Source organism: Leucopleurus acutus (genome assembly GCF_964270905.1).
Source record: "Leucopleurus acutus genome assembly, chromosome: 3".
NCBI classification, from domain to species: Eukaryota; Metazoa; Chordata; class Mammalia; order Artiodactyla; family Delphinidae; genus Leucopleurus; species Leucopleurus acutus.
Window position 1 is genome coordinate 5567792 of NC_139145.1, and position 26680 is coordinate 5594471.

Consider the following 26680-nt stretch of genomic DNA (forward strand, 5'->3'; position numbering starts at 1 on the left):
ATTGGTATCATATGGCATCATATCATCTCATTTTCTTTAATGCATAATAGGATTCCAATTGACACATATATGTTTGCAGAGAAAATTATGGAAAATCTTGCATCAAAATTAAGAAGTCATAGCTCTTGGACAGTGGATATTAGGGCAACCTGATACCTTTATCTATATTTTTCTGAAATAAACATAGATAACTTATGAAATAAAGATTATGCATTTTTAAAAAGACATGATAAAAGGTTTTGAAATGGGCAAGAATAAACCATAGAATGTAGGGATGCCCTTCGGGTGGTAAAACTATACAGAAATGCAAGGCAGTGCTTACTGTAAGTCAGGACACTTGTTGCTTTGGGAGACGTGAAAGGGACTGGGGTGGACATGGCCCATAGAGGGGATTAAGTGGGAACTGGCAAAAAGAAACAAGGTTCTTGAACTGGGTGGAAGAAACAAGGTTATTTGCTTAAGAGCAGTAGTTCTCAACCAGGGGACATTTGGCAATGATGTCTGGAGACATTTTGGATTGTCGCCACTTGGTGGGGTGCTACTGGCATCTAGTGGGTGGAGGCCAGGGATGTTGTTCACCATCCTACAATACACAGGATGGTCCCACCATGACAAAGGATTATTCAGGTCAAAACGTCAGTAGTGTTGAGGTTGAGAAACCCTGCCTAAACTCATTACATTTAAAAAAGAAAAACTAGGGCTTCCCTGGTGGTGCAGTGGTCGAGAGTCCGCCTGCCGATGCAGGGGACACGGGTTCGTGCCCCGGTCCGGGAAGACCCCACATGCCGCAGAGCGGCTGGGCCCATGAGCCATGGCCGCTGAGCCTGCGCGTCCGGAGCCTGTGCTCCACAAGGGGAGAGGCCACAACAGTGAGAGGCCCGCGTACCGCAAAATAAATAAATAAATAAATAAAAGGTTTTGGTTGAAAAAGAAAAAGGAAATAAATACAAGGGAGGACTCCTTGAGGATCAGCAACCCACCCTCAGTCTCTGGCGGCAGCCAAGACAGAGAAAATGAGGTTTTGGATAACAGACCTAATCCTCCGGGTGGATGTTCAGTCTATGGCCAAAGCCACCCTCCCCGACACCACTCTCAGTCATGAACAATAAAAACGTGTAAGAGACACAGATTCCAGATGGCAGATTAAAACCTCTATTAGATTTCAAATGAAAACTCCTACTGTACTATTTCGAATGTGACACACAGCCCCATAAAAATAAAGATGAATCACAAGCCATTTTCAAGGGAAGGTTGGACTGCATTACGTCACAGCAATTCACACTGACTCTCCGCACCCTCACGCTGAGAGCAAGACCCAGAAATAGAAATGAGGGCCGAACGGCAGGTCAGCCCACGGGTCAGCTTCAGCCCTGGCCCAGCCCTCCCCCTTTAAGCCAGCATCACAAAACCCCAAGCCCATGATGAGGCAAGGAGAGAGAAAGTGTGTTTGGAAAAACTAGTTCCAGATGTCTTGAGAGGCCAGGCAGCTGGGATAACAGAGGGAGCATGGAATGAGAACTCTGCAGAAACAATTCCTAACTCTCGTAGGGCAGAGACATTCTGCCAGTGAAGTTCAGCCTTTATTTTCACACTCCACATGTATGCGGGTCCCAGGGGAATGTTTCCTTGTGGCATTGTAGATTCTGAGCTTTGATTCTAAGTTCACTGACTCTTCCAGCTTGTGTACGACAATTACAGAAGCCAGAGTAAACAGACACTCAGCTACCAAGAAGCCACAAGCAATTATAAAGTGCAGAAACTCGACAGGTCACAGCAAGTTAAATTTTTTTTAAAACCCTATCAACTGGAAATGGAGACAACCCATTAAAATGAACAGTTAATTGTTTTTAAAACCCTAACTCACTCAACGGGAGAGGCAGTGTAGCATAGTCAAAAAGGCCCGTGGTTTAGAAATAAGACCATGAACTAAATTCCAGTCCTACCCTACCCCCATCCCATTATCTGTATGACCCTGGGCAAGTCACTTTACCACTTCTGGAGCTAAGCCAGGCTGTAAAACAAGGACTATTCTTAGGGTGTCTATGAAGACAGAATGAGATAATTTATATAAAGTGATTAAAAGATAGTAAACAGGGGCTTCCCTGGTGGCGCAGTGGTTGGGAGTCCGCCTGCCGATGCAGGGGACGCGGGTTCGTGCCCCAGTCTGGGAGGATCCCGCGTGCCACGGAGCGGCTGGGCCCGTGGGCCGTGGCCGCTGAGCCTGCGCGTCCGGAGCCTGTGCTCCGCAACGGGAGAGGCCACAACAGTGAGAGGCCCGCGTACCGCAAAAAAAAAAAAAAAAAAAAAAAGATAGTAAGCAGCTTTCATGATAATGATTATCAAAAATAACAAATCAAAATTAACCTCACAAACTCTTTAGAAAACCAAAATGTTATATAGCCAAAATCTGTGAAGGCAGCCAAAGCCATGTTTATGGGTGAATTCATGGCCTTAAGAGCTTTAATCGTATTAAAAGTACTAGCTCTTTCCATATGAAAGAATTCTCCTTATTTAAATTTAAAAAAAGTACGGTATTAAATTCTTCACTCATTCATTCCCCAATTTATTCCAAAAAGGATTTAGTGCCTGCTGAGTCATCTAAACGTTTCACACCAGAGGGGAAAAAAGAAACAAAATCATGACTCAGAATAATCGAAAAATGAAAAGAATTCAGACTATAACGGTAACTAATGAATGTGAGAAAAGAGAATTGATAAATAAATCCAAGATCTGCTTTGCTGAAGAAAAAAAAAAGAGCAAAACTGGCAAATCTACAGAGATGTAAAGGAGAATATGCCAACGAGATATTTAATAACATGCTATTAAATCTGAACATTTCAATGAAATGATCCCTAGTAAAATACAAATCACAAAAGTTGACTCAAAAAGATCTCACCAGAGGTTAAAAAAAATTTTAGACTGAATTCTCTAACAAGCTGGTATACAAATTTTTTAAGTTACTAAAGAATTGTTTGCTCGAAAGTTTATTGCACCCTGTGATTTCTCTAACAAAGAATCGGTTTTTCAAGGAAGTGTTAGTCCTGATGCCATAATTCTAAAACATTTAAACTGGAAACTTGTCTCGTTCATTTTATGTGGCTAGGATATCAGATGACAAAACCTGATGAAGAGATTGCAAAATAAAACGGACCCAAAACATAACACAGTTTATCTCGTGATCACAGGTGGCAAAGATCCATAAAAACAAAACAAAGCAAACCTAGCAAATCAAATTCAACATTATATTAAAAGCATAGGGCTTCCCTGGTGGCGCAGCGGTTGAGAGTCCACCTGCCAGTGCAGGGGACGCGGGTTCGTGTTCCGGTCGGGGAAGATCCCACATGCCGCGGAGCGGCTGGGCCCGTGAGCCATGGCCGCTGAGCCTGCGTGTCCGGAGCCTGTGCTCCGCAGCGGGAGAGGCCACGACAGTGAGAGGCCCGCGTACCGCAAAAAAAAAAAAAAAAGCGCAATTCATCACAACCAAGTAGGGTTTACCACACAGGAAAGCAGGGGTGATTTTGTACTAGGAAATCTATTAAACATGATTGTCAGATAATACCATTATTAAATATTTAATATTAGTCTTGAAGCCCTGGTCAGTAGAATAAGATTTAAAATGAAATGAGAGGTATGACATTTAGACGAGATTTTTTTTTTAATTGTAGAGAATAAAATTGCACACAATGAATAAAAATATTTAAAACCTACGAATCAATTTCACTAAAGGATCTGTATTCAGGAGAAATATGCTTATTCACAGTAGCAACAGCTAACAACCAAAACTCCGTGTTACAGGAATCAGAAATCATCACAGCAAGAAATATATGGGATAAATATTTTTTAAAGCACCATATGAAAAGATTTGAAAAAACAGAGACACTGATCACATACCTGCATGGAAAGGAAAAATATTAAGGTATCAATTTCTCAAGTTAATTTATAGATTTACAGATTAATGCAATTTTTTAATCAAAATTTCGGTGGATTTCATGTGTGCTGGAGGAGGTAGATTTGGAGATTCTTAAATTCAACAAGAAGAAGAAACACTTTGAAAAAGTGTAATAGGAAAGAAACCTGAATCTACCATCAATAAAACATATTCTAAATCTATAGTAATAAAACCAGCATATGGTACTGAAGAGGCACAGATGAATGCAACAGAATTGATATCTCTGAAGCAGATCCTGGTTTTTTTATTGCACTTAATAAAAGATAAAGAAAACATCAAAAGTCTTTAGGAAAGGAATTGATTATTCAACAACTGGAATCCGGGAAATGAAATAACTACTAGGGAAAATCATTTTAGATTCTCAGTTATGCCATACACAGTCTTGGGTGTTTCATCAAGCTCTAAGTCCTGGCTAAAATGTTTCGTGAGTCCCATTGTTGTTTCCCACCCTGGGATTTTGTGGCAAAAAAAAAAAAAAAGGTCACAAATGCTTCCCCTCCAAACCACAGGTGGCATCTATATCCACTCTCTTCCTTCAAGCTTGTCTTAGCCATGTTACTTGCTGTGACCAACGGAACATTAGCATACGTGATGCAAAAAGAGATTTGAAAAGCACTTGAGGGCTGGGGATTGATCTCTTCCTGCTCTTGGAAGCTGGAGACCATCATAGGATCCAAACCCAAGCTAGGGAGGGAGAAAAAATTGATGTCTTTTCTGCAGGGAGAAAAAACAAAGCATCCCAGCTGACAGCCAGCACTGAATTTGGTGCTCAATGCTGAGCCAGGAAGACAAACTCAGGCTGAGGTTCCCTCCCTCATTCCCTTATCCATCCTGAGTCTACTTCCTCTCTACCCACACCCATTCTATTCTGCTTACACTGAAAGCGCTCTGTTCCCTGTTCCCCAGAGAAAGAGGAGAAGCCGAGAAGGAGCTGATACATTCCTCACTCTTGGGTCACCCATAGACATGATGACACTCTCACCCCCAGTCGACACACCTACCCCTTCCTTGTTCCTCTTGCTCAGATGTCCCTATAATGGCCTCTTTGTTACGTTCAACTTTCCTAAGACACTCCTTCCTCTATTCCAGAGACTCTCAAGGGCTTACAAAGGTCGAAAAAAATTCATTGTTATACCTTATCTTTAAGGGGGAAAAAAATCAAACTCAAAGTAGAGAAGAGGAAAGGGATTTTAAAATTTGTATCAAAAGAAGAGGTATCAGAGCTTCCCTGGTGGTGCAGTGGTTGAGAGTCCACCTGCCGATGCAAGGGACACGGGTTCATGCCCCGGTCCGGGAAGATCCCACATACCACGGAGTGCCTGGACCCGTGAGCCACGGCCGCTGAGCCTGCGCGTCCGGAGCCTGTGCTCCGCAACGGGAGAGGCCACAACGGTGAGAGGCCCACGTACCGCAAAAAAAAAAAAAAAAAAGAAGAGGTATCAGTTAAAAGTAAGGAAAAAACTTTGAGGCTGGTTCCCTTACCATTTCCTCATTACAGATGAGGAAACAGAGGCTAAGAAGAGCAAGTCCAAGGTCACACAATAGACTCAAGATTCAAAACCAGGTTTGTCCGACTCTAGAGCTATCTTTAACCATGAAATGAAATGCTTCAGAGCAGTGCTACCCAATAGAACTCTCTGTGGTGATGGAAATGTCCTACGTCTGTGTTGTCCAAATGTGGTGAGTATGACCAAGGGAGAAATGCTTCATTTTTATTTCATTTTAACTTAGTCCCTTGTGGCTATTGGGGCTACCTCATTGGACAGCACAGCTCTAGAATGCCACCAAGTTGGTTCCACACCACCATCAAAGGTGGGACCCTCAACATCCTTACCCTCCCTGAATCCCATTCACCCACCCAGGAGAAGTGGCAACTGAAAGATGATAAGACCTTAAGGGGAAAAGAGCATGAGGGTTATGGCCAAGCCTAGCAAAGCCCTCCATAAATACTCAAACGTCCTCTAAAATAAACCAAATAGACAATTTGTTACCCGAAAACTGGGTTCCCCTCTGGGTAGGTGTTGAACCAATGGACACAACCAAGCCAAAGATCGGGAGAAGAAAGGATTTATTATTACTCGCTCCAAGTAAGGAGAACACCGGGGATCTTTCCCAAAGCAACGTCTCCCCAAACAGCAAAATTGGGGAAGTTTTAAGCTAAGGGTACATGCATATCTATGAGGGGACTTGAGCAGAGGAGAATTCAGGATAGAATTGGGCCAAAGGTTGACAGAGTCCAAGCTTTAGTTGGCTGAAGTCCGGACATCATCCTTCCATCCTCCACCTGGGTGGGGGAACTGAGATACCGCAAGCTAAGCGGCCAAAAATAAAAAATTATTAATTACTGAGACCTATTCAAGGTAAGCATTACAGCTGGGCTTAAATCACAAAAGGGCTTAGGCCAAAATGGGTTCTCTTATGTCAAGAAAGCCATCCCTGGCTCTCTTTGTCCACGGACCCCCTACCCTATCTGCTTACAAAACAATGCCATGCTACACTTATTCAGCTAGCAAGAACAGGTTCTGAAGAACTGATTAACATTGTCCACTCCCGGCTGGCTAGACCCCTTCCTAGAGCTACTTCATGGAGTCAGGAAAAACTCAGACATGCGTTTACCTCTGTATAGACAACATTTGCACTTTTCATCAAGGGGGAAAGAATTGATGTCATTTTCGGTCTTCTTTGATTCTGAATTTGTAACTCTTATGAACTGGGTCTATGTTAGCTTCCTTCCTCCTTCCCCCCAAGACCTTGGGGCCAACATGCCAACATATCCTTCACTTTAGGTCCCGCATCTCCTATTTATCATTCTACCAAATGCCCACTGCTGTTATTTGCATTCCCCCATAGGAGACACTATTGCATAAATATAACCCTCCCAATGGCCAGGAGTCCTCAAATCAAGTCAGGCAGGGCACCAGGCTTGTGGGTCACAAAGACATCCTTTCGAAACTGTGAAAATCCGTGAAGAATTACGCCCTCATCTGAACCACATGGGCCTCTTTAAGACAATTCTCCAACTTTTTCTCCATCAAACTCATCCCACCATGGGACATCTTTCCTTTCGCAGATTCACCTACTGCTTTACTTCTGACATGTCTCTCAAGGTCTTCTGACTATGCTGTCTTCTGTACAACCACGAATCCTGAGGTCAACTTCTTGGTTTTTTTTTTTTTCCTCGCCCTTGTAAAATTCCTCTGCAAATAACCTTCATACCTCCCTCGCTTATAAAAATAATTTTCTTAGCAAAACTTGCCTTGGTAAAGAACACAGAGTTTTGTTACAAAGTTCAGTCTGTGCCTTGTTTATCACGAACTGAAAAAGGGAGGCCAGTGAGTACTATTCGACTACATAACAAGATTTTCAGATTTCTGAAAAAGAAAAAAAAATAATGATTGAAGAGCACACCACCACCCATAGCCACGCTCCAGAGAAGAAGTGGCCGAAATGATCACCTCCAAAAATGGTCTGTCGCGCGGGCTTCCCTGGTGGTGCAGTGGTTGGGAGTTCGCCTGCCGATGCAGGGGACACGGGTTCGTGCCCCGGTCCGGGAAGATCCCACATGCCACGGAGCGGCTGGGCCCGTGAGCCATGGCCGCTGAGCCTGCACGTCCAGAGCCTGTGCTCCGCAACGGGAGAGGCCACAACAATGAGAGGCCCGCATACAGCAGGAAAAAAAAAAAAGAAAGAAAGAAAACCCAAGTTTAAATAAAGTTAAATATGTTTCAAAAACAAAAAAATGGTCTGTCGCAAATAGTGCTGGGGTGGGGGTGGGGCAGGTGTTAAATAAAGTCCACTGAAGGAATAGAACCTGAGTCTGACCCTGGTTCTGGGTCCAGAGGACAGAGCACCATGCCGAACGGTGCCATGAGAGAGCAGTCAGCAACCTTCACACTGGGGGACATGCCCCAGATGGAACGCCCAGTTCTCCAACAGGAAGAAGGGAAAGAAAAGAAAGGGATGGAGGGAGAACCTGTAGACAAGGGTTTTCACCCTCAGCACTAAGACACTTGGCCCTGGATCATTCTAGGTGGTGAGGGCTTTCTCTGCATTGTAGGGTTTGAGCGGCATCCCTGGCCTCCACCCACTCGATGCCAGTAGTACCCACCCCCCAAAACTTGCGACATCCAAAAATATCTCTAGACGTTGCAAATGTCCCCTGGGGTGGGCGGTGGGGGCAAAATCATCAAGGGAATCACTGCTGTAGGGCCAAAGAGATATATCCGTTTTTTTTAATAGTCAAGACTAAACTATATTGTCTAGAGAGTCACACTCGAGTGATAAAACTATACAGAAAGAAAGAAATGACCAGTAGAAAAGACAGGACAGTGACCATTTTAGGGAGAGAGAGGGGGCTGTGTCTGGGATGGGAACCATGGTAGGGCCTCTGGAGACAGGATTGCTGGCAAAGTACTACTGCTGAACTGGGGGAGGTGAGTTATAAGGTTGTTTGCTTTAAAGAAATTCATTAGGCTGTACATTTGGTTTGTGCGGTTTTCTGAATCTGTGTGTTCTTTGATAATCAAATGTTTATTTATTTATTTAGTTGCACCGGGTCTTAGTTGCAGCACGTGGGATCTTGGTTGCCGAGTGCAGGATCTTCAGTTGCGGCATGCAAACTCTTAGTTGTGGCATGCAGGATCTAGTTCCCTGACCGGGGATTGAACCCGGGCCCCCTGCATTGGGAGCATGGAGTCTTAGCCACTGGACCACCAGGGAAGTCCCTAAAATGATTTTTTAAAAAAATAAAACCAAAAGGAAAAAAAAAAGGAAGAAAGGAAAAGAAACAAACCTTGACTCTATACAAGGACATAGAACACACTTAAACATAGTACTACCAAATGACCCAGCAATTCTGCTCCTAGATATAGCCCCCCAAGAGAATTGAAAAGAAGTATTCAAACAAAAGCTTATACACAAATGTTTGTAGCAGCCCTATTCACAATAGCCAAAAGGTGGAAATAACTCAAATGTCTGTCAGTCGGTAAATGGATAAACAGGATATGGTATATCCATACAATAGAGTTTTACTCAGCAAGAAAAAGGCATAAAGTCCTGGTAGATGCTACAATGTGGCGAAAGCTCCAAACCACAGGTAGTGAAAGACACAAGATGTAAAAGGCCACATGTTGTGTGATTCCATTTATATGAAACATGCAGAACAGGTAAATCCACAGAGACAGAAAGAAGGTTAACGGTTGCCAGGGGCTGATGGGAGGGGGAATGGGGGTGACTGCTAAAAGCACAGAGTTTCTTTGTGGGGGTGATGGAAAGTTCTGGAACTAGATAGTGGTGATGACTGCACAGCACGGCTTATGTGCTAAATGTCACTAATACTAAATCTTACGTGTATTTTACTACAGTGAAAAAGATTGTTTTTAAAGAATAGAAATCTTGAATGCTTCAGGTCAAGCCTGCTTTGCGTATCTCCTGCTGTGATATCCGATTTCTCTGCACACATGAAAACCTTAACCTTGTCACCACTAATGAGATACCCGTGTCAAGAGTCCTGTTTGCTTGCGGACAAGCGTTGCAAGTAGTCGATAAACAATGCGGGCGCTTCACACGCTGGGTGCCAGTGTGACTAGGTGCCAGGGCTTGAAACCCTGTCCTTATAAGATCTTCCAAAGAAAACAGTTTCTTCCATAGGCGAGCACTTGGAAACACTCCGTAGGTATAGCCTGTCCATCCAACTCCCTTCCTAGACTGCAGCCATCATTCAAGACCCAAAACCCTCCTTGATGGGACAAAAAAGAAGCAAAAAAAATTGTATAATAAAAAGGTCAAATGATCCTTTACCCAAAACCCTCCAGGCGTTTGACAGCTGTGGGCTTTATCTACCAGCTGCCCCTCCAGAGCCAATTTGATGACCATACTTCATCCTGTGCCTCTGTGTCCTATGACTTGAGTCTGGGTTGGGAGACCTCAATCCACTTCCTAAACCTGGAATTGGAGGAAAGTGGCCCAATCTACTGCTACTCAGGTGGCCCCACCCATGACAGACAACAGGGTCCCAGAGGAAAGCAATTATTTTTGTTTGTTTGTTTCCCACTCTTGACATTATTTATCTCTAAGTGTAAGCAGACATTTAGCCTGAGCTAGCAAAGACTCTAAGTCCAAGACAGAGAGAGGGGAGAGGGGGAAAGGGAGGTGGGGAGATTGAGTGGAGAGGGGAGATGGAGAGAGGGGAGAGGAGATAAAGGATACAATTTTCAAACCCCACCACCCACATCAGTTCTCTTTTACTGGGAAAGGGAATGTTCTATCAGGCACAGGTGTGTGGAGAGAGAAGTACTGACCACAAAGAGCATCTGGGCTCCCAGCCTGACAGGAGCTGAGGTCCCACAGGACCTCCGTGGGGCATTTCAGGTGTTCAGCCACAAAGAACAGATTTTAATTCTGACAAAGGGTCTGGTGTCACAGTGGGAAATAACTGGTCAATGAATTTCATCAAGTAGGAGGGAGAAAAAGAAAAACTCGTCAGACCAGTTACCAAGTTACCAGACAGCCACATTTCCATAATTATTTAACCCCACCCTACCTTCTTCCAAAGGATTGGGTTGATTTATTTCTCTAAGTGAAAAGGTAGCTAAATGGGTATCCCTATGTCTCCTCCAGGAGACATAGCACTTGTTAGAATTGTAAGTCTGTACCTTCACTAATAAATTGTTGGATAGTACTGTCCCCAAGATGCCAGGTGACTATGAGGCTAACTGGTCTACCATTCCTCAGTGCATTCATGAACCTACTGAAACACTTTCTGCCTACCTAGCTTATTTCCTTATAGTTATTTCTTTGACTTTGTCCCAGACTCAGCAAGGACTTTGGGGTCCCAGCAACATACCTGGCTCAGCACAACTGTCCACTCAATATCAGTGGAAACAACACATCCTGAATATAGCCCCCAGTGTAACCTCTGTGATCACTCCATCACACCTGCAGGTAAACTTCTGGCACTCAGAACACACGAGGGCACAAGCCTCTCTTCACAGCATGAGGCGACCTCCTTACTCTTGCCCACAAGACCTCTGTGCTTTTGTCACCGTCTTTCCACCCATCTGGAACACCCTTCCCCCTTATCCTCTTATCCATCATTTACCACCCAAATCAAACCACATCTCTTCAACCACTCCAATCTGAGACAATCTCTCTCCTTCTACAGATGCCCGTGACAACTTACCATCAATCTCGGGGAAGGTAGGGGAGGCTCAGAAACATGGTCTCTAGAGCTCTTGTTCTTTCCTGCTATACAAAACCTAATCATCTCCAAAAATAAAGTTCATTTAAAAACTTCCAGGGACTTCCCTGGTGGCGCAGTGCTTGAGAATCCGCCTGCCAGTGCAGGGGACACGGGTTCGAGCCCTGTTCCGGGAAGATCCCACGTGCCGCGGAGCAACTAAGCCCGTGTGCCACAACTACTGAGCCCACGTGCCGCAACTACTGAAGCCCGCGTGCCTAGAGCCTGTGCTCCGCAACAAGAGAAGCCACCACAACGAGAAGCCCGCGCACCGCAATGAAGAGTAGCCCCCGCTCACCGCAATTAGAGAAAGCCCACGCGCAGCAACGAAGACCCAATGCAGCCAAAAATAAATAAATAAATTTTAAAAATATATATTATATGATATTGCTTATATGTGGAATCTAAAAAAATGCTACAAATGAACCTATTTACAAAACAGAAATAGAGTCACAGATGTAGAAAACTTAAGTTTACCGAGGGGTAAGGGTGGGAGGGATAAATTGGGAGATTAGGATTGACATATACACACTACTATATATAAAACAGATAACTAATAAGAACTACTGTATAGCCCAGGGAACTCCACTCAGTACTCTGTAATGACCTCTATGGGAATAGAATCTAGAAAAGAGTGGATATACGTGGATATCGTATCGTATAAGTGGGTATATGTATAACTGATTCACTTTGCTGTACAGCAGAAACTAACACAACATGGTAAATCAACTAGACTCCAATAAAAATTAATTTTAAAAAAAGAAAAGAAAAAGAGGGGATGAGAAGGGCTATAGGAAAAAGCAACCAGAATGTCGGCAGGGGCAAATTCTAGGGCATCTCCCCACCCCAGCTTCCTTTGTTCTCTGCAGTTCCCCAACTTTTCACAATGAGCTAGGAAAGCACCACGGTTAAGGGCTCAGATTCTGAGCCAGAATACCTGGGGTTTGGGTTCAAATCCCAGCTCTACTACTTACTAGCGATGTGACCCTGGGCAAGCGGCTTAATCTCCTGGGGCCTCCAGGACCTCATCTGTAAGGAGGAATTGCTGGGAGAACTTGCTGCAGTATGGTAAGCAAAGCGCTTAGAACAGTGTCCGGCACAAAACAAGCCTTCACTGTCGAGATGATTCTGATTATTACAGTACCAAAGGCAAAGTTAAAAAAAAATGAAAACTGGAACAAGGGGAGAACAGTTGTAATCTGAAGCTCAAACCTCTGTCTAAAAGCAAACGCTTCGGGCTTCCCTGGTGGCGCAGTGGTTAAGAATCCGCCTGCCAAGGCAGGGTACAGGGGTTCGAGCCCTGGTCCGGGATAATCCCACGTGCCGCGGAGCAACTAAGCCCATGCGCCACAACTGCTGAGCCTGCGCTCTAGAGCCCCTGTGCCACAACTACTGAAGCCCACATACCTAGAACCCGTGCTCCGCAACAAGAGAAGCCACCGCAATGAGAAGCCCACACACCACAATGAAGAGTAGCCCCCGCTCGCCGCAACTAGAGAAAGCCCCGCACAGCAACGAAGACCCAACGCAGCCAAAAATAAATAATAAATAAAATTAATTTTAAAAATAAATAAATAAATAAAAGCAAACCCCTCAAGAGAGAATGTACATGCACTTAAATAGGTAGTGTTTAATATAAATGGAGCACCTCAGCTTTCAGAGACTCTGAAACATGGATGGAAACTCAAACTCAGGAAGGAGAGAATCGCCTCCGTTTGCCTCCTGCTCCTGCCGTATGTGGCATCAACGACGAGTTTCCTGGCACCCATCGTGCCCCAGACTCACCCACCCCTCTAACTGGCAGCGAGCAGCTGGGGTGGCCTCCCAGGGGAAAAAAAAAATGCCAGTGGGTTTTCCTGGGGCAGCTGGTCAAGCAAGTCCTGTGGTTTCTGTTCCCCGCCCCCCCCCCGAAAGCCCAGAGCTTGGGGTCCCCAGAGCCTCGGAAGCTGAGGCACCAGGTAAGCACAGTGATCTTCCCTCTGGGGCCACAGGTCCGAGCACCCAGCTCTCATCAGCAGGTCACACGGTGGGCTTTCCTCTGCCTGCCCCAAGACCAAAGTCAGAAATGGAGCCAAGCTTTGGCAGACACTTACCCAGTGGCTGGTCTGCCCAGAAAGGGTAGTGGACTCATGGCGTCTAGGAGAAGCTTCCAGAAAATTCACAAAGTGTCAAGGGCTGGGATAAGTGTACCCCGTGCATCATTTCATTTAGCCCCCAAAACTGCAACCCTGACAAGCAGGTGCCGTAATTATCCTCACTCTTCAGAAGGGGAAACACTGGTTTGGTCCAGCTCATGAGCCATGACCGGCAAAACAGGACTCCGAACAATTCTCGTAACCACTTGGAAACGGGTCCAGTGAGGCTGACCTTCGGGTCTTTATGACACACCTATGTGGGGGGAGGGGAGATATTTTCTGAAGACTAGTTTAGGGCTCCATCCCATGCTTTCACCCACAGATCCCCCTCTTGTAACTCTTCCTACAAGTACATTCAGTCACATATTCAATGTCTATATTTGCCATCAGAAGGTCCTCTCCAAGGATGCAGGGGCTTGTCCCTACTGTGGCCCCGAGGACCCCAATACCTGGCACATAGTAGGTTCACAATAAACACATTTTGTGACCCAGCTCACAAAGACTCCATCTCCACTCTGCCCATCCAAGGCTCCTTGCACTTGGCCTCCGTTGGCATCTCCACCCCAAATATGTAGACAGAGTGATGGAGAAGAAGCATCTCAAGACATACACCACAGTGACTTTCCTTTTAAATACTTTCACCACTGAGAACCTTCTTTTTCTCTCTCTGCCAAAAGCAGCATTGTTTTGGGATCAGGTGGAAAAAGGGACATTTTAGAGAATGTTTAAACTGCGTTCAGAGGACAACCCAACACCTTCATCCCAAATGCTGACCAGACCTTAGATGTTTCCAGAACCTGGCAATCATGCAAGAAAACGGCTCAAGGAGGTGTTGGAGAGGATTCTAGGGGAATTGAGGGCTTGCCAGATAGTTTTCACAGGTCCGTGTCTGTTGCCTAAGACAGGGAGGTATCTTCTAAAGGCTCATTTCGGTCCGTTTAGCCTTCAAAAATCCCATGAAATGGTGTGTAAGCCACAACAACAAAGAAACATAAGCATTTTAAAAGCCAGAAATGTACACCCAGGTTCATAGCAGCATTATTCACGAAAACCAAAAGGGGGAAACAACCCAAGTGTCCGTCGATAGAAGAATGGATAAACAAAATGTGGTCCATCCATACAATGGCATATTATTCAGCCCTAAAAAGGAAGGAAATTCTGACACCTGCTACGACATGGATGAACCTTGAGAACATTATATTCAGTGAAATAAGCCAGACACAAAAGGACAAATACTACATGATTCCACTTATACGAGGTCCCTAGAGAAGTCAAATCCATAGAGACGGGAAGTAGATGGTGGGGGCCAGGGGCTGGGGGAGGAGATGGGGAGTCAGCGTTTCATGGGGACAGAGTTTCAGTTTGGGAAGATGAGAAAGTTCTGGAGATGATGGTGGGGATGGTTGCACGACAGTGTGAATGTACTTAATACCACTGAGCTGTGTATTTCCAATGGTTAAGATGGTAAACTTTATGTTACGTGTAGTTTACCACAATTAAAAAACTGAAAGGGAAAAAAGCCTGAGCTGAGTAACTCTTGATAGACAAGAGTGTAGGTTCAAAAAACAATCATTTCTTGACATCTGTGACCGGGACAGGACAACGCTTCCCCTAGGGGACACCACCACTGATTACAAACCAGGAGCAAACATCGATGCCAGATGCCAGGAACAGGTATCTGGCAGGTCTCCGCCACAGCCGTACGTGCAGAACCACACCTTCTTCCGTGATGAAACCCCCAGTGCTGGCAAAACAAGTCCTGCTCTCAAAGGCACAAGATAAAACATTTTAAAAATAAAAAAACCTGCTCAAAACATCAGGGACATTTTTGCAGATAATACCATCCTGGATATTTTGACTAAAATGAGTACAGAAATAAATCCACAGAGGAATGTCTTAAATTATATCTCAAGATATGTAAGCCTGGAGCATTTCAAACAAGAACCTGAATTTGGAAAACTGAGCATTGAGATAAAAGACTATGCACTGTTTTCCCTGGTACCCCAGCTATAAGTAGCTCACCCGTCTTTAAACAGAGGGGGGCACCCACACACACAACACACCACACACACACACACACACACACAACTATTTTTGTGTCTCAGATGCAGTGCAAACCCCAGCCATCTTTTCTTAGCTGTGTGGCCTTAGGCAAGTTAAGTAACCTCTCTGGTCTCTAAAACAAAGATAACGGGGCTCCCCTTGCAGCTGTGTGTCCTTGTAACATGGTAGGTCCTACACAGCCTCTCCTCCCCTCACCATCAGAGAACACCACCCCCTCACCTCCAAATTCATCTGAATGGTCTCTCCCACCCAACTTATTCACCCACACCCCGACCCCCACCCCCACCTCGAAGTCTCCCTGTTCTACGAAATTCCAAACCCACGGGTGGTCCTCTACTTCAGCCAAGACTCTGCCCCAGCTTTGATCCTTCTTCTTGGTCATAGCTTGGCTTCTCTGCGTCCCTGACCTACCGACGTTCTCAAGATTTTTCCACAATATAATAATCATCGTTCCCTCCTATATCTACAAACCACCAGATTCTCTTTTCCTTCACCAACCGCCCTCTCAAAAGAGAGGTCTCCACTCTCTCACCTCCTTGTTTCCTCCCTTCCAGCATTCACAGAATGGAAGGACTCCCTGGGGCTCGAAGGAGTCCTCCCTGCTGAGTCTATAGATTCTACTCAGGACTCACCCTGTGTGGCTTCCCCATAGCTTTGGGCTCAGGTGAGAAGACCCTCCTTTCTCCCTTCCCTTATCTTTTGTGATACAACCCTTAAGCCCCCCCTCCTCACTTTCTCCATCTCACATTTGCTAAGTCTTCCCAGGGGATTTCACAACGTGTGAAAAAAGTCAATAAAACAATAAACAAGTAACGAGTGTGTGTGTGGAACTAGACTTCCTGGATATCAAAACATTATCAAACTATACGTATTAGAAAAGTAACAGCCCCGGTGCAAGAAAGGGCAGACATATTTATGGATACCCAGAAACGACCCCAAATTGATGACGAACAGGTAAATTTCTGCAATACCTGGGGTTGAGACGCCAACTAGTTGTTTGGGGGGAAATGGATACCCTTTTGAATCATGTACACAAACAGGTCCCAAATGCCCAGGACAAAAATTTTTTTAACGATAATAATTAAAGTTATAGAAAATTTGGAGGAAAGATACGTTCATTTTATGGATAGAAAGGGACTTTCTAAGCATAAAATAATGAGAGGCATGCACAAACCCAGCTCTGAACTCCATAAACATTTTAAGCTTCTCTGGCAACTGACAGCCAGAGTAGATTCGTCAGAAACACCTGAACAGAAACACCTGAAAACATAACTGGCAAAGAGTTAACAGTCTTTGCTATGAAAACAACATGCAGATTAATACTTCAAAAACCACTAAGGTACTAAAAGATAAATGGACAAAGGATATGAACAGGAAGAGAAAACCCAAATGATAAATAAACATGTTTTAAAAGGTTCAACCCTGATAGCAATCAAAGAAATGCAAATAGAAACAATGACAACACACCAGCTCCTCCTTCCAGTAAATTATGAAAGATTTTTCAAACAACACTCAAAGCTAGCCAAGGTGTTCCCTCTCAGCCATTGCTAGGAGGAGTGTCCGTTGGTACGTTTCCGGAAAGCCATTTGGCAATCGGTATCAAGAAACTTTGACCCAGAAATTTCACTTCTGGAAGAGCAAAACCCAAAGGAAAAAAAAAAAATGTTCGATAAAGCTTTGACACCAAAACGTTCATCCCTCTTTGTGGAAACTAGAAATAATCTAAATGCCCAGCGACAGAGAAAGTTAACTAAACTCAGACACAACAGAGCCACTAGCAGCAAGTATCCCCCCAAAACTGTGAAATAAGGATGTTTTGCTTTTATCCTTTACACAGTTCTTTTTCCAAATGTCTACCCCAAGCAGTCATACTTCTGGAATCAGGTAAGAAATACATTTGTTCTTGTTTTGTTTTGTTTTTGACAGTAAAGCCCATTCTCATCTGGTCTCTCAAGCAAGAGGAACATTCAACCATCTAGCTCAGGAGTTGGCAAAATACGGCCCAACACTTGGTTTTGTAAATAAAGTTTTATTGAAACACCGCCACGCCCACTTGTTTATTGCGCCTCCTTGCAGGGTGGCTGCTTTCCCGCTCCAATGGCAGGGCTGAGTAGTTGCAACAGAGACCATACAGACCTCAAAGTTTAAAGTATTTAACATCTGAGTCTTTGCAAAAACGGTTTGCCACCACCTGAGCTAGTGAATATCTCCAGCTTCTTTCTAATGAACAAGCCACGAGAAATGGCTTAGAACCCCCCAAAACCTCAACGTACCTTTCTGGCAGTGGCTGTGCGTCCAACACCGCTCCACAAATTGCCCGTTGATGACGGTGGCAGGGCAGTTGGTCTTGCCCTTCGCAGCGCCTGGACAAATGTCCCCACACTCCTCATTGTCGTCTTTGTTCAGCACGATGTAATTATCCTCCACGGAATCCAGGATGCGAGACCAGTCGATAGTGGCCAGGTAGCAGAGTTCATTGTTCTTCTCGATGCGAACGGAGCCCCGGGTAATGTTCATCAAGTTGTAGAGGCCAAGCTCCTTCAGGTGAACCATCTCGAAGATGACCAGCGCGTAGTTAAAGAAGAGGCGGGAGCCCCGGATGACCGTGAGGTTGGGGAACAGGTCCTTCAGGCTCTCCAGCCCATAGACCCGGAAGAGCAGCAAGTAATCAGTGATCATGATGAGCTTGGGGAAACTGAGGTCTCGGAAGTCCTCAGGTCTCGTTTTGAACATCAATAGGATCTGCAAGTGTCCTTCGATGACCGAGCAGTTGGCCAGCTCGTGCAGCCGGGTGAGGTTATTCCGGATATCCATGCCGGGGCACACTAGAAGCGCAAACAAGCAGAGAGCAAGACAGGTGAACAAACACCCCACGGATGGTTTATAAGAATTAGTGGCAGGGCCAGCCACATGGGCATGTGACCTGGGTCCCACGCCCGCTCAGAAGGGCCCTGCCCTTGGCTTACTGCTCTTCCGTCTTGAAATCCTTAATCATTTTTGAGTGAGGGGTCCCAAGTTCATTCTGAACTGCACCCTGTAAATTCTACAGCCAGCCCAGTTCAGTGGCTTTCTCTGTAAGGTGTCTGTGCCTAAGTAATTACTCCTGAAAGGCAAATCATCATCATCATCATTCCTTTGGCAGGACCCATTAGAAGCCTTAAAAGCATCGCATCAAATATGATGCAATGAAGACATTGGGATTACAGGGGATTGAGTAATGCAGCAGGTGTGGAAGGGGAAAGGGGAGCCGTCCCCAGTGAGTCGGTGTGGAAGATCTTCAGGAAATGGATTTATGGGGATAAAGGTGCCCACATCAGAAATGGGGCAAGGAGGGGCTTCCCTGGTGGCGCAGTGGTTGAGAGTCCACGTGACGATGCAGGGGACGCGGGTTCGTGCCCCGGTCCGGGAGGATCCCACGTGCCGCGGAGCGGCTGGGCCCGTGAGCCATGGCCGCTAAGCCTGCGCGTCCGGAGCCTGTGCTCCACAGCGGGAGAGGCCACAACAGTGAGAGACCCGCGTACCGTTCCCAATCCGCCCTCCTGGCAGGCAGCCAAGGTCTAATTACCTTTTACCTGGGTGTGGCAAGGGCTTCCCAGAGACTCTGATCTCCCCTGCACAAACACCCTGCACACCCATTCTCCTGCAGGTGGTCCCTCCCTTGCTCTGACACCCTCTATGTCTCCCCATGACCCTGCACTTTCCTCTCGCGGCCCTCAAGGTTCTGCCCCACCACCCCCTGCACCATGTGAAACAGGCCTGCCCACTACTCTCCAATTCCAAGGGGGCCTTCCCAAGCCTTCCCTAAAACATGACCTATGAAGAGGAATAAGTGAAATAATGCAGGCACCCAAGCAGTGGCTGGCACACAGTACGTGCTCAATTAATGTCAGCTATTTTGTTGCTGTTCATTTCTCCCAAACATATCACGGTGTCACCTCTAGGCTCCGTGCCTTCATTCCCCTAGACCAGGGTGGGAAAATATTTTCTGTAAGGGCTCAGATAGCGAATATGTTGAGCTTTGCAGTCAGTCTCTGTTTAGACTACTCCACTCCGCCATTATAGCTCAAAAGCAGCCAGAGACAGTGAGTGGATATGGCTGTGTTCCAATAAAACTTTATTATAAAAGCAGGCTGTGGGTTGGTGTTTGCCCCTGGGGTGGTAGTTTGGTGACCCTTGCCTTAGTCCAACAAAGTCCAACAGAACTTCTGCAATGATAGAGATGTGCTATATATACACTGGCCATTATGGAAGCCACCAGCCATTTGTGGCTGTCTAGCCCTTGAAATGCGACTGATATAAGACTGAGGAACTGAATATTTGATTTTACTTTAGATAGTGTAAACAGAAATAGACACATGTAGCTAGTGGCTACTGGACTAAACAGGGTAGCCCTAGCCCCTCTGACTGTCAAAGTCCTTTATACCTTAGCTCCCTATTTTGAAATCCAGCTCATCATCCTTCAAGATCCAGTTCAAATGTCACCTCCTCCAGGAAGCCTTCTCTGATTTCCTTTCCTCCATATACTTATTTGGATCTTTCCCTCCTCCTGTGTTCCTTATATTGGAGTTAACATTCAGTAGAACTGAATTCTTCAGACAGCCTCTCCTTGCCAAAACGCAAACACACACACATACGCTCACTCACTCAGAAATCGGGAGGCAGCTTCAAGGGGACCGGGATGGCAGTTCCAGCCCCACACACTCATGCCACCCAAGGCTGAGGCTCCCAGCTTCAGTCACATCAACAGCATCTACATACAGAGGTCTGGACAGGTACCACGCCACTGACACCTCCCAACAAGCTTCATCCGCACCCCACAGAAGGGAAAACTGGATCTCTAGGAGGCAAAGCCAGTCAGTCAAGGACATACGACCCACCAGTAACATTCAGGGTTGCCAGATTTAGCAAATAAAAATGCAGGACGCCCAGTTAACTATGAATTTCAGATGAGCAGCAAGTACCTTTTAGGATAAGTATATCCCATGCAACGTTTGAGACATACTTATCCTTAAAAATTACTCATCGTTTATGTTAAATTCAAATTTAACTTGGTGTCCTGTATTATATCTGGCAGTATACAGCTTAGATTCAGCCACAGGTCTGGGTTTCTCAAGCCTGAGCCTCACACTGTATGTTTTACACACACATGCACACGAAATTGTGAAATCGATACAGGTACAAAGAACACCAGCCCACCATCCTCCCCAAGTTGTGTCAGAACCAAAATCAGATACGAATATGCATTCAAAGATTAACCAGCTGTTGGACATCCAGGAAATGTAAATCCAAACCACAGTGATACCACTTCACTCCTACCAGGATGGCTAAAATGAAAAAGACAGACAATAACAAGTGTTGACGAGGATGTGGAGAAATCAGAACCCTCCTACATTACTGGTGGGAATGGAAAATGGTACAGCTGCTGTTGTGGAAAATAGACTAGCAGTCCCTCAAAAGGTTAAGCAAAGAGTTACCATATAACCCAGCAACTTCACTCCCAGGTAGATACCCAAGAGGAATGAAAACACAGGTCCACACAGAAATGTGTGTACAAATGCCCAGAGCATCATTATTCGTGATAGACAAAAAGTGGAAACAAGCCAAATGTCCATGAACTGACAAATGAATAAACAAAATGTGGCATGTCCATACAAAGGAAGATAATTCAGCAATAACAGGGGAGAAGCACTGACACCTGCTACAACAGGGATGAACCTTGAAAACATCAGGCTCAGTGAAAGAAGCCCGTCACAAAAGACCACATGTGGCATGATTCCATTTACATGAAATGTCCAGAATAGGCAAAACCCTAGAAAGTAGATTAGTGGTTTCAAGGGGCTTTGAGAGGGGAAAATGAGGAGTGACAGCTAAGGAGTATGTGATTTCTCTGGGGGGTGATGAAAATGTTCTAAAATTGATTGTAGTGATGGTGGCCCAACTCTGTGCATGTACTAAGAACCACTAAACTTAAACTTTAAATGGGTGAATGGTATGGTATTGAATTCGATCTCAATAAAGTTGTTATTTAAAAATTAAGCAACTATAACTGTAGTGGACAACAAAGAACGGCTTTTTTCTTTTAAATCTCCAATGACTCTAACTCAACTCATTAAAGCTGTACGTGTCCCTATTAGTCTAAGACAATAGAGCAATTCACTGCGTGAACAGAAAATACCCAGAGGATGTTAGAGATGGTGCCAGCAGTAGGTGTCAGACCTTGTACTGGCTTTTAATACTTCTGGGTGGGAACTGAAAGATGCTTCAGGTCCTCAGTAAGTGACACCTGGTTAATCAGCACTCTACACACAGGAAGGGAAGGACCATGAGGACCGGGGGAGGATGGGGGGTCCTGGTGACAGCTAATAACAATTCCCATGTAAAGCACTTGGCCATGTTCTGGCAGGTACGTTCTCTTGATGAATTCTCAGAATAATCCCAGAGGAGGCGGATAAACGAAATGTGGTCCATGCCCATTTTTGTGATGAGCAAATCAAACTCACACAGGCTGAGTTTTAAGGGGTAATGCTAGGATTTCAACCCAGCAATTAAATGCAAAGTTTATGCTTGAACTATGTTACAGTTTCTCCGCCTTTGTTCTTTAAAAACATACCAAATTAAGAAGCAGGTGAATCTGACTTAAATAAGGAAACGATGAAATAATGTTCATGCAGTGACAACCTGGAGGAAGCTTGTTAAAGACAGTTTCTTTCGTTCACTCCTTCAGCAACTATCTGCTGAGGACCTGTTTCTGCTGTTCCAAGGACTGGAAGTGCTTCAAGGAATAGGACAAGAGGGACAGGACAATAGGATAGGGAGATACGTGTATACATATAGCTGATTCACTTTGTTATACAGCAGAAACTAACACAACATTGTAAAGCAATTATACTCCAATAAAGATGTTAAAATAAATAAATAAAAGGAATAAGACAGAGTCTGCCCTGGATCTCACAGACTACTAGTTGCTATTAACTACCCAAATCAACTGAAAGTATAACTGAGGAGGAGATCTCAGTTATTCAAGGACAGCTTCAGGGGCTAGAAGAGATAATGAAAATGAGCTATTTGACTAAGTCCAGGACAATCAAGGAGGGCTTCCCGGAGGAGGTAACACCAGAACTAAAACCTACACAAACAGTGCAATAAGTTCTGCCTACTTCACTGGAAGGTCAAGAGCTGTAGCCTGTCGCTGTAGGTCACAAGGGTGTGTAGGGCCTAGAGCAGCCTTATCCAATAGAAACATGATGCGAGCCACACAGAATTTAAAATTTTCTCTATAAAGGTAAACAAGAAACAGTGAAATTAAATATTCTTAATTTAACCCAACGTATCCCAAAACTTCACTTCAGCATGTAAGCAATACAAAAAAAAAAAATCTATGGGATTTTTTTCACACTATGCCTCCCCAACGCCACGTGTTTTATACACTTGCACCAGGTCTCAATTCAGATGCTACATTTTTATCAGAAATACTCAATCTGTATATGCAGATTTCACAAAACAAATCACTGAAAAGGTAGGTTCTTGGTATCCCCAAGTTGTTCCAAGCAAAAGAGTTGTTCAATAACAGAATCAAGCATTGATTTTTTTTGACATTTCAATCAACTAATGTTAAATAAGACTTTACATTCACATTTTTTACATTTAAATGAATTAAAGTTAAATAAAAGTAAAAATTTAGCTGCCCTGGCCATAATTTCAAGAGCACCATGTAGATAGTGGCCGCCATATTGGATGGCATAGCTATAGACCATTTCCATCAAAGCAGACCGTTCTGTTGAACAGTGCTGGTCTAGAAGTTCCCCCTCGGCCAGAAGAATCTAAAAATTTTCCAGAAGGAGAGAAGACTGACACGAGAGCCATCTTGGAAAGTGTCCCCTCTCCCCTGGTTTTCTCTCTATCATGAAGACAGCAAAGAGGTACTAAGGATCTGGGAGAGAGGTATCTAGAAGATCCTGAAACTCCCTTACAATGCTAGAGTTATACTTTCTGCTCTCAAGCCTGAATGTACTCATTCCTTAGTCTCGACGTTCTTCAAATGCTCCCTGGTGACGTATCTGGGGCCACACGTTCCTCCCTGCATTACTTCCAGTCTTAACAGGGCTTGTTCCAAAATTCAGGCATGCCAGCCAACAAGCCTTGGGTTCAGGTGTCAGGCCACCACCCACACCCGTTTCAGGGCATGCCAGAAACCCAACAGATCTGGCTTCCCATTCCAGCACGGGCACCTGTCAGCTGTATAATCCTGAGCCATAAACTCAATTTCTGTGTGCCTCAGTTTCCTCACCTGTAAATGATGACGATCGCATGATGAAAGGTATGAAGAACAGAAGAGAACTGGGATCTGGTCACGTGTATATATTAGTTCTCCACTCTAAGATGCATGGAACCAATTCCCAGATTTATTCCCTTCATAAATTAGAACTTGGGCACACCGAGGTACCAGATACCCTTAAGATTCTCCACCTGCCTGAAAGACTGGCTCTTTAAAATTGACTTCAGCCAAGAAATCCCCTGGTGGTTCAGTGGTTAAGACTCTGCGCTCCCAATGCAGGGGGCACGGGTTCGATCCTTGGTCGGGGAACTAAGATCCCACATGCCATGGGTTACAGCCAAAACTAAAAAATAAAAATTGACTTCAGCCAGAGCGTGTGAGATGGATTCTGCTGCAAATTGCCGGAAACGGAAGGGCAGTAAATATCCCGAGGGTGCAGGCAACAGGCAAACTGTCGCCCAGATAGATTTTCTAGAAGAGGAGAGAAACTGAGGCTCAGAGAGGAACATGTCCTCCTCAAGGTCACAAAGCAAGGAGGAGACAGACCTGGGATTTAAACCCAGTATATGAGTCCACTGGGGCCACCCTAACAAAGGACCACAGACCAGGTGGCTTAAACAAGATCAATTTATTTTCTCCCAATTCTGGAGGCTAGAAGTCTAAGAACAAGGTGTCAGCAGGATTGATTCCTTCTAAGGCCTCTCTCCTTGGCTTGTAGATGGCTGTCTTCTCCTTGTGTCCTCACACGGTCGTCCCTCTGTGTGTGTCTGTGTCCTAATCTCCTCTTATAAGGACATCAGTCTTATTAGAGGCCACCCTAATTATCTCATTTTTACCTTGATTACCTCTTTAAAGACCCTATCTCCAAAGATGGTCACATTCTGAGGTGTTAGGGTTAGGACTTCAACACGTTAATTTGGCGGGGGGCGGGGGGGGGCGGACACAATTCAGTCCATCACATAGGTCCCCAGGGCACCAGCACCTGTGCCCTTAGCCATCACACAGGGCTCCTCAAAGTGTGTTCTGTGGACCGACAGCATCAGAATCACCTGGGGCGGCAGGTGTATGTTAAAATGCAGATCCCTAGGCCCAGCTCTAGACCAAATGAATCAATATCTCTGGGAGCCAGGCCCAAGAATCTGAATTTTAAACAAGGTCCCCAAGGATATGATAGGGCCTCAAGTAGGACAGACGTACTGTCTACCCAACCTGGGCCACCTCTCCAGCAGGGGCTCTTTCCAGCTCCCATTCTTCTGCCCCACCCATTCCTCTGAGCACTTGGCTCCAGGATCAAGCCATCAGAGGCCTTCTTTGGGGCTGTTGACTGTTGCTAGAGGGAACCTCATAAGCACGGTGGACTGGCTCCCACGAATTTCAAAGAAAGCTAGACCCACACCCATCTAGTCTACCTGAGTTCCTAGATGCTGTGTTTCAGAGCCACTTCTGACCTCAGTTCTTGTCTTGGTCAGCTTGGGCTCCAATAACCAGATGCCATAGACTGGTGGGGTTAAACAGCAGACATTTATTTCTCACAGCTCTGAGGCTGGAAGTCCAAGATCAAGGTAGCTAGCATGGTCAATTTCTGGTGCGAGCTCTCTTCCTGGCTTGCAGACGGCCGACTTCTCACTGTGTCCTCACGTGGTCTTTCCTTGGTGAATGCGTGCAGAAAGGGAGAGATCTTTCTCTGTCTCCTTCTTCTCTTAAGGTCACCAGTCCTATCAGTTTAGGGCCGTCCTCTTATGGCCTCATTTAACCTTAATTACCTTCTAAAAGCTCTCTCTCCAAATACAGTCACGTTGGGGGTTAAGGTTGCAACCCATGAATGGGGAGGAGGGAGGTGGCCATTCAAACCATAGCAGTTCTTTTTCAGCCAAACCTTTTGCTCCTAACTTCAAGCCATCCTATCCTCTCCAGGACCTGCCCCCTCTGGGCTAGACTTTGCTTCCTGCTTTGGACAAACATGTATCAATTCCTCCCCCAACCCACACTTAGGAGTATGGTTTCATTTCCCATGCAGTCAGTGTTTCACTAGAACGCACCTCCAACGTGCAGACCTATGTCTATGGGGACCCAGACAGATATACCCAGTCTGTACTGAAAGGGAAGGAGAATGGGGTGGGTGACGAAGCCAGAGAGGGGAGGAAGGAGGCCTCTGACCCGGTTCCATAAGGAGCAGGCAGGCATCCATGGGTGAAAAGGGGGAAGAAGGGTGCTTGGGGCACAGGAAGCAAATGCAAGCACATGGAAGAAGAGGGAGCCCCAAGGAACTGCAGTCGTGAGCCTGGCGAAGTGAGATGGCGCACCACACAGCTGAGGCCAGGCTCCGCTGCCAGGGGTATGGACCGAGCTGGCAGCTACAGAGGGACCAAAGCAGGAAGTAGAAAACTCTCTCTGGCAGCAGGGAAGAGAAGGTACTGGACGAGGCACTCTGGGACCACATCTACGGCATGGCCTGGGGGGCCTATTCTGGGGGTGGGTACAAGGGATTAGCATCAAGGGGACTTGGTTCCCAGGGAGGTGGAAGAGAGGGGGAAGAAGTGAGGCTCCTCTCTTAGTGAACCTGGAGGGGACCGGAGAGGACCAGTTTAGGGTGGCAAGGACAACAGGCTCAGGTTGGGGCATGTTGAGTCCGTAGGGGCTCTGGGATGCTCCCAGATGTGGGTCCAGAGGGCACTGGGAAGATGTGGATCTGGAGCTTGGGAAAAGGGGCGGATGCTGGCAGAAGGGATGAGAGTAGGTGATAAAACCAGGAGGAGAAAAGGATGGAAGGGGGGCGTGCCTCTGGCGAGCACAATAGTTAAGGCCAGGGAACCAGAGAGGGGACCAAAGACGCATAGTCATACTGACACCAACACCTTCTACAAGCCTGTCTGAAAGCTCTGGGACATCTAGGCTAATTCCTCCAGTCAGTTCCATAGTTCTGTAATCCCAAGGACATCACACATCCAACCACAAGATGATAAGGGGCTTCCGTGACATTTCCGGAGTCCTACCTCCTCGTGTGTACAAATAAGGATGGA

General features: G+C 45.6%; 1 protein-coding gene across 3 annotated transcripts in view; it reads right to left on the reverse strand.

Annotated features, from left to right (window-relative positions):
• The window catches only part of INSR (insulin receptor), a 124470-nt gene that overhangs the window by 89051 nt on the left and 8739 nt on the right, over positions 1–26680 (reverse strand). For all 3 annotated transcript variants that reach the window (XM_082836262.1, XM_082836261.1, XM_082836263.1), the window contains exon 2: positions 17659–18210. In XM_082836262.1, the coding sequence (XP_082692388.1) occupies positions 17659–18210 (552 nt within the window). The remainder of the gene's footprint in view (positions 1–17658; positions 18211–26680) is intronic.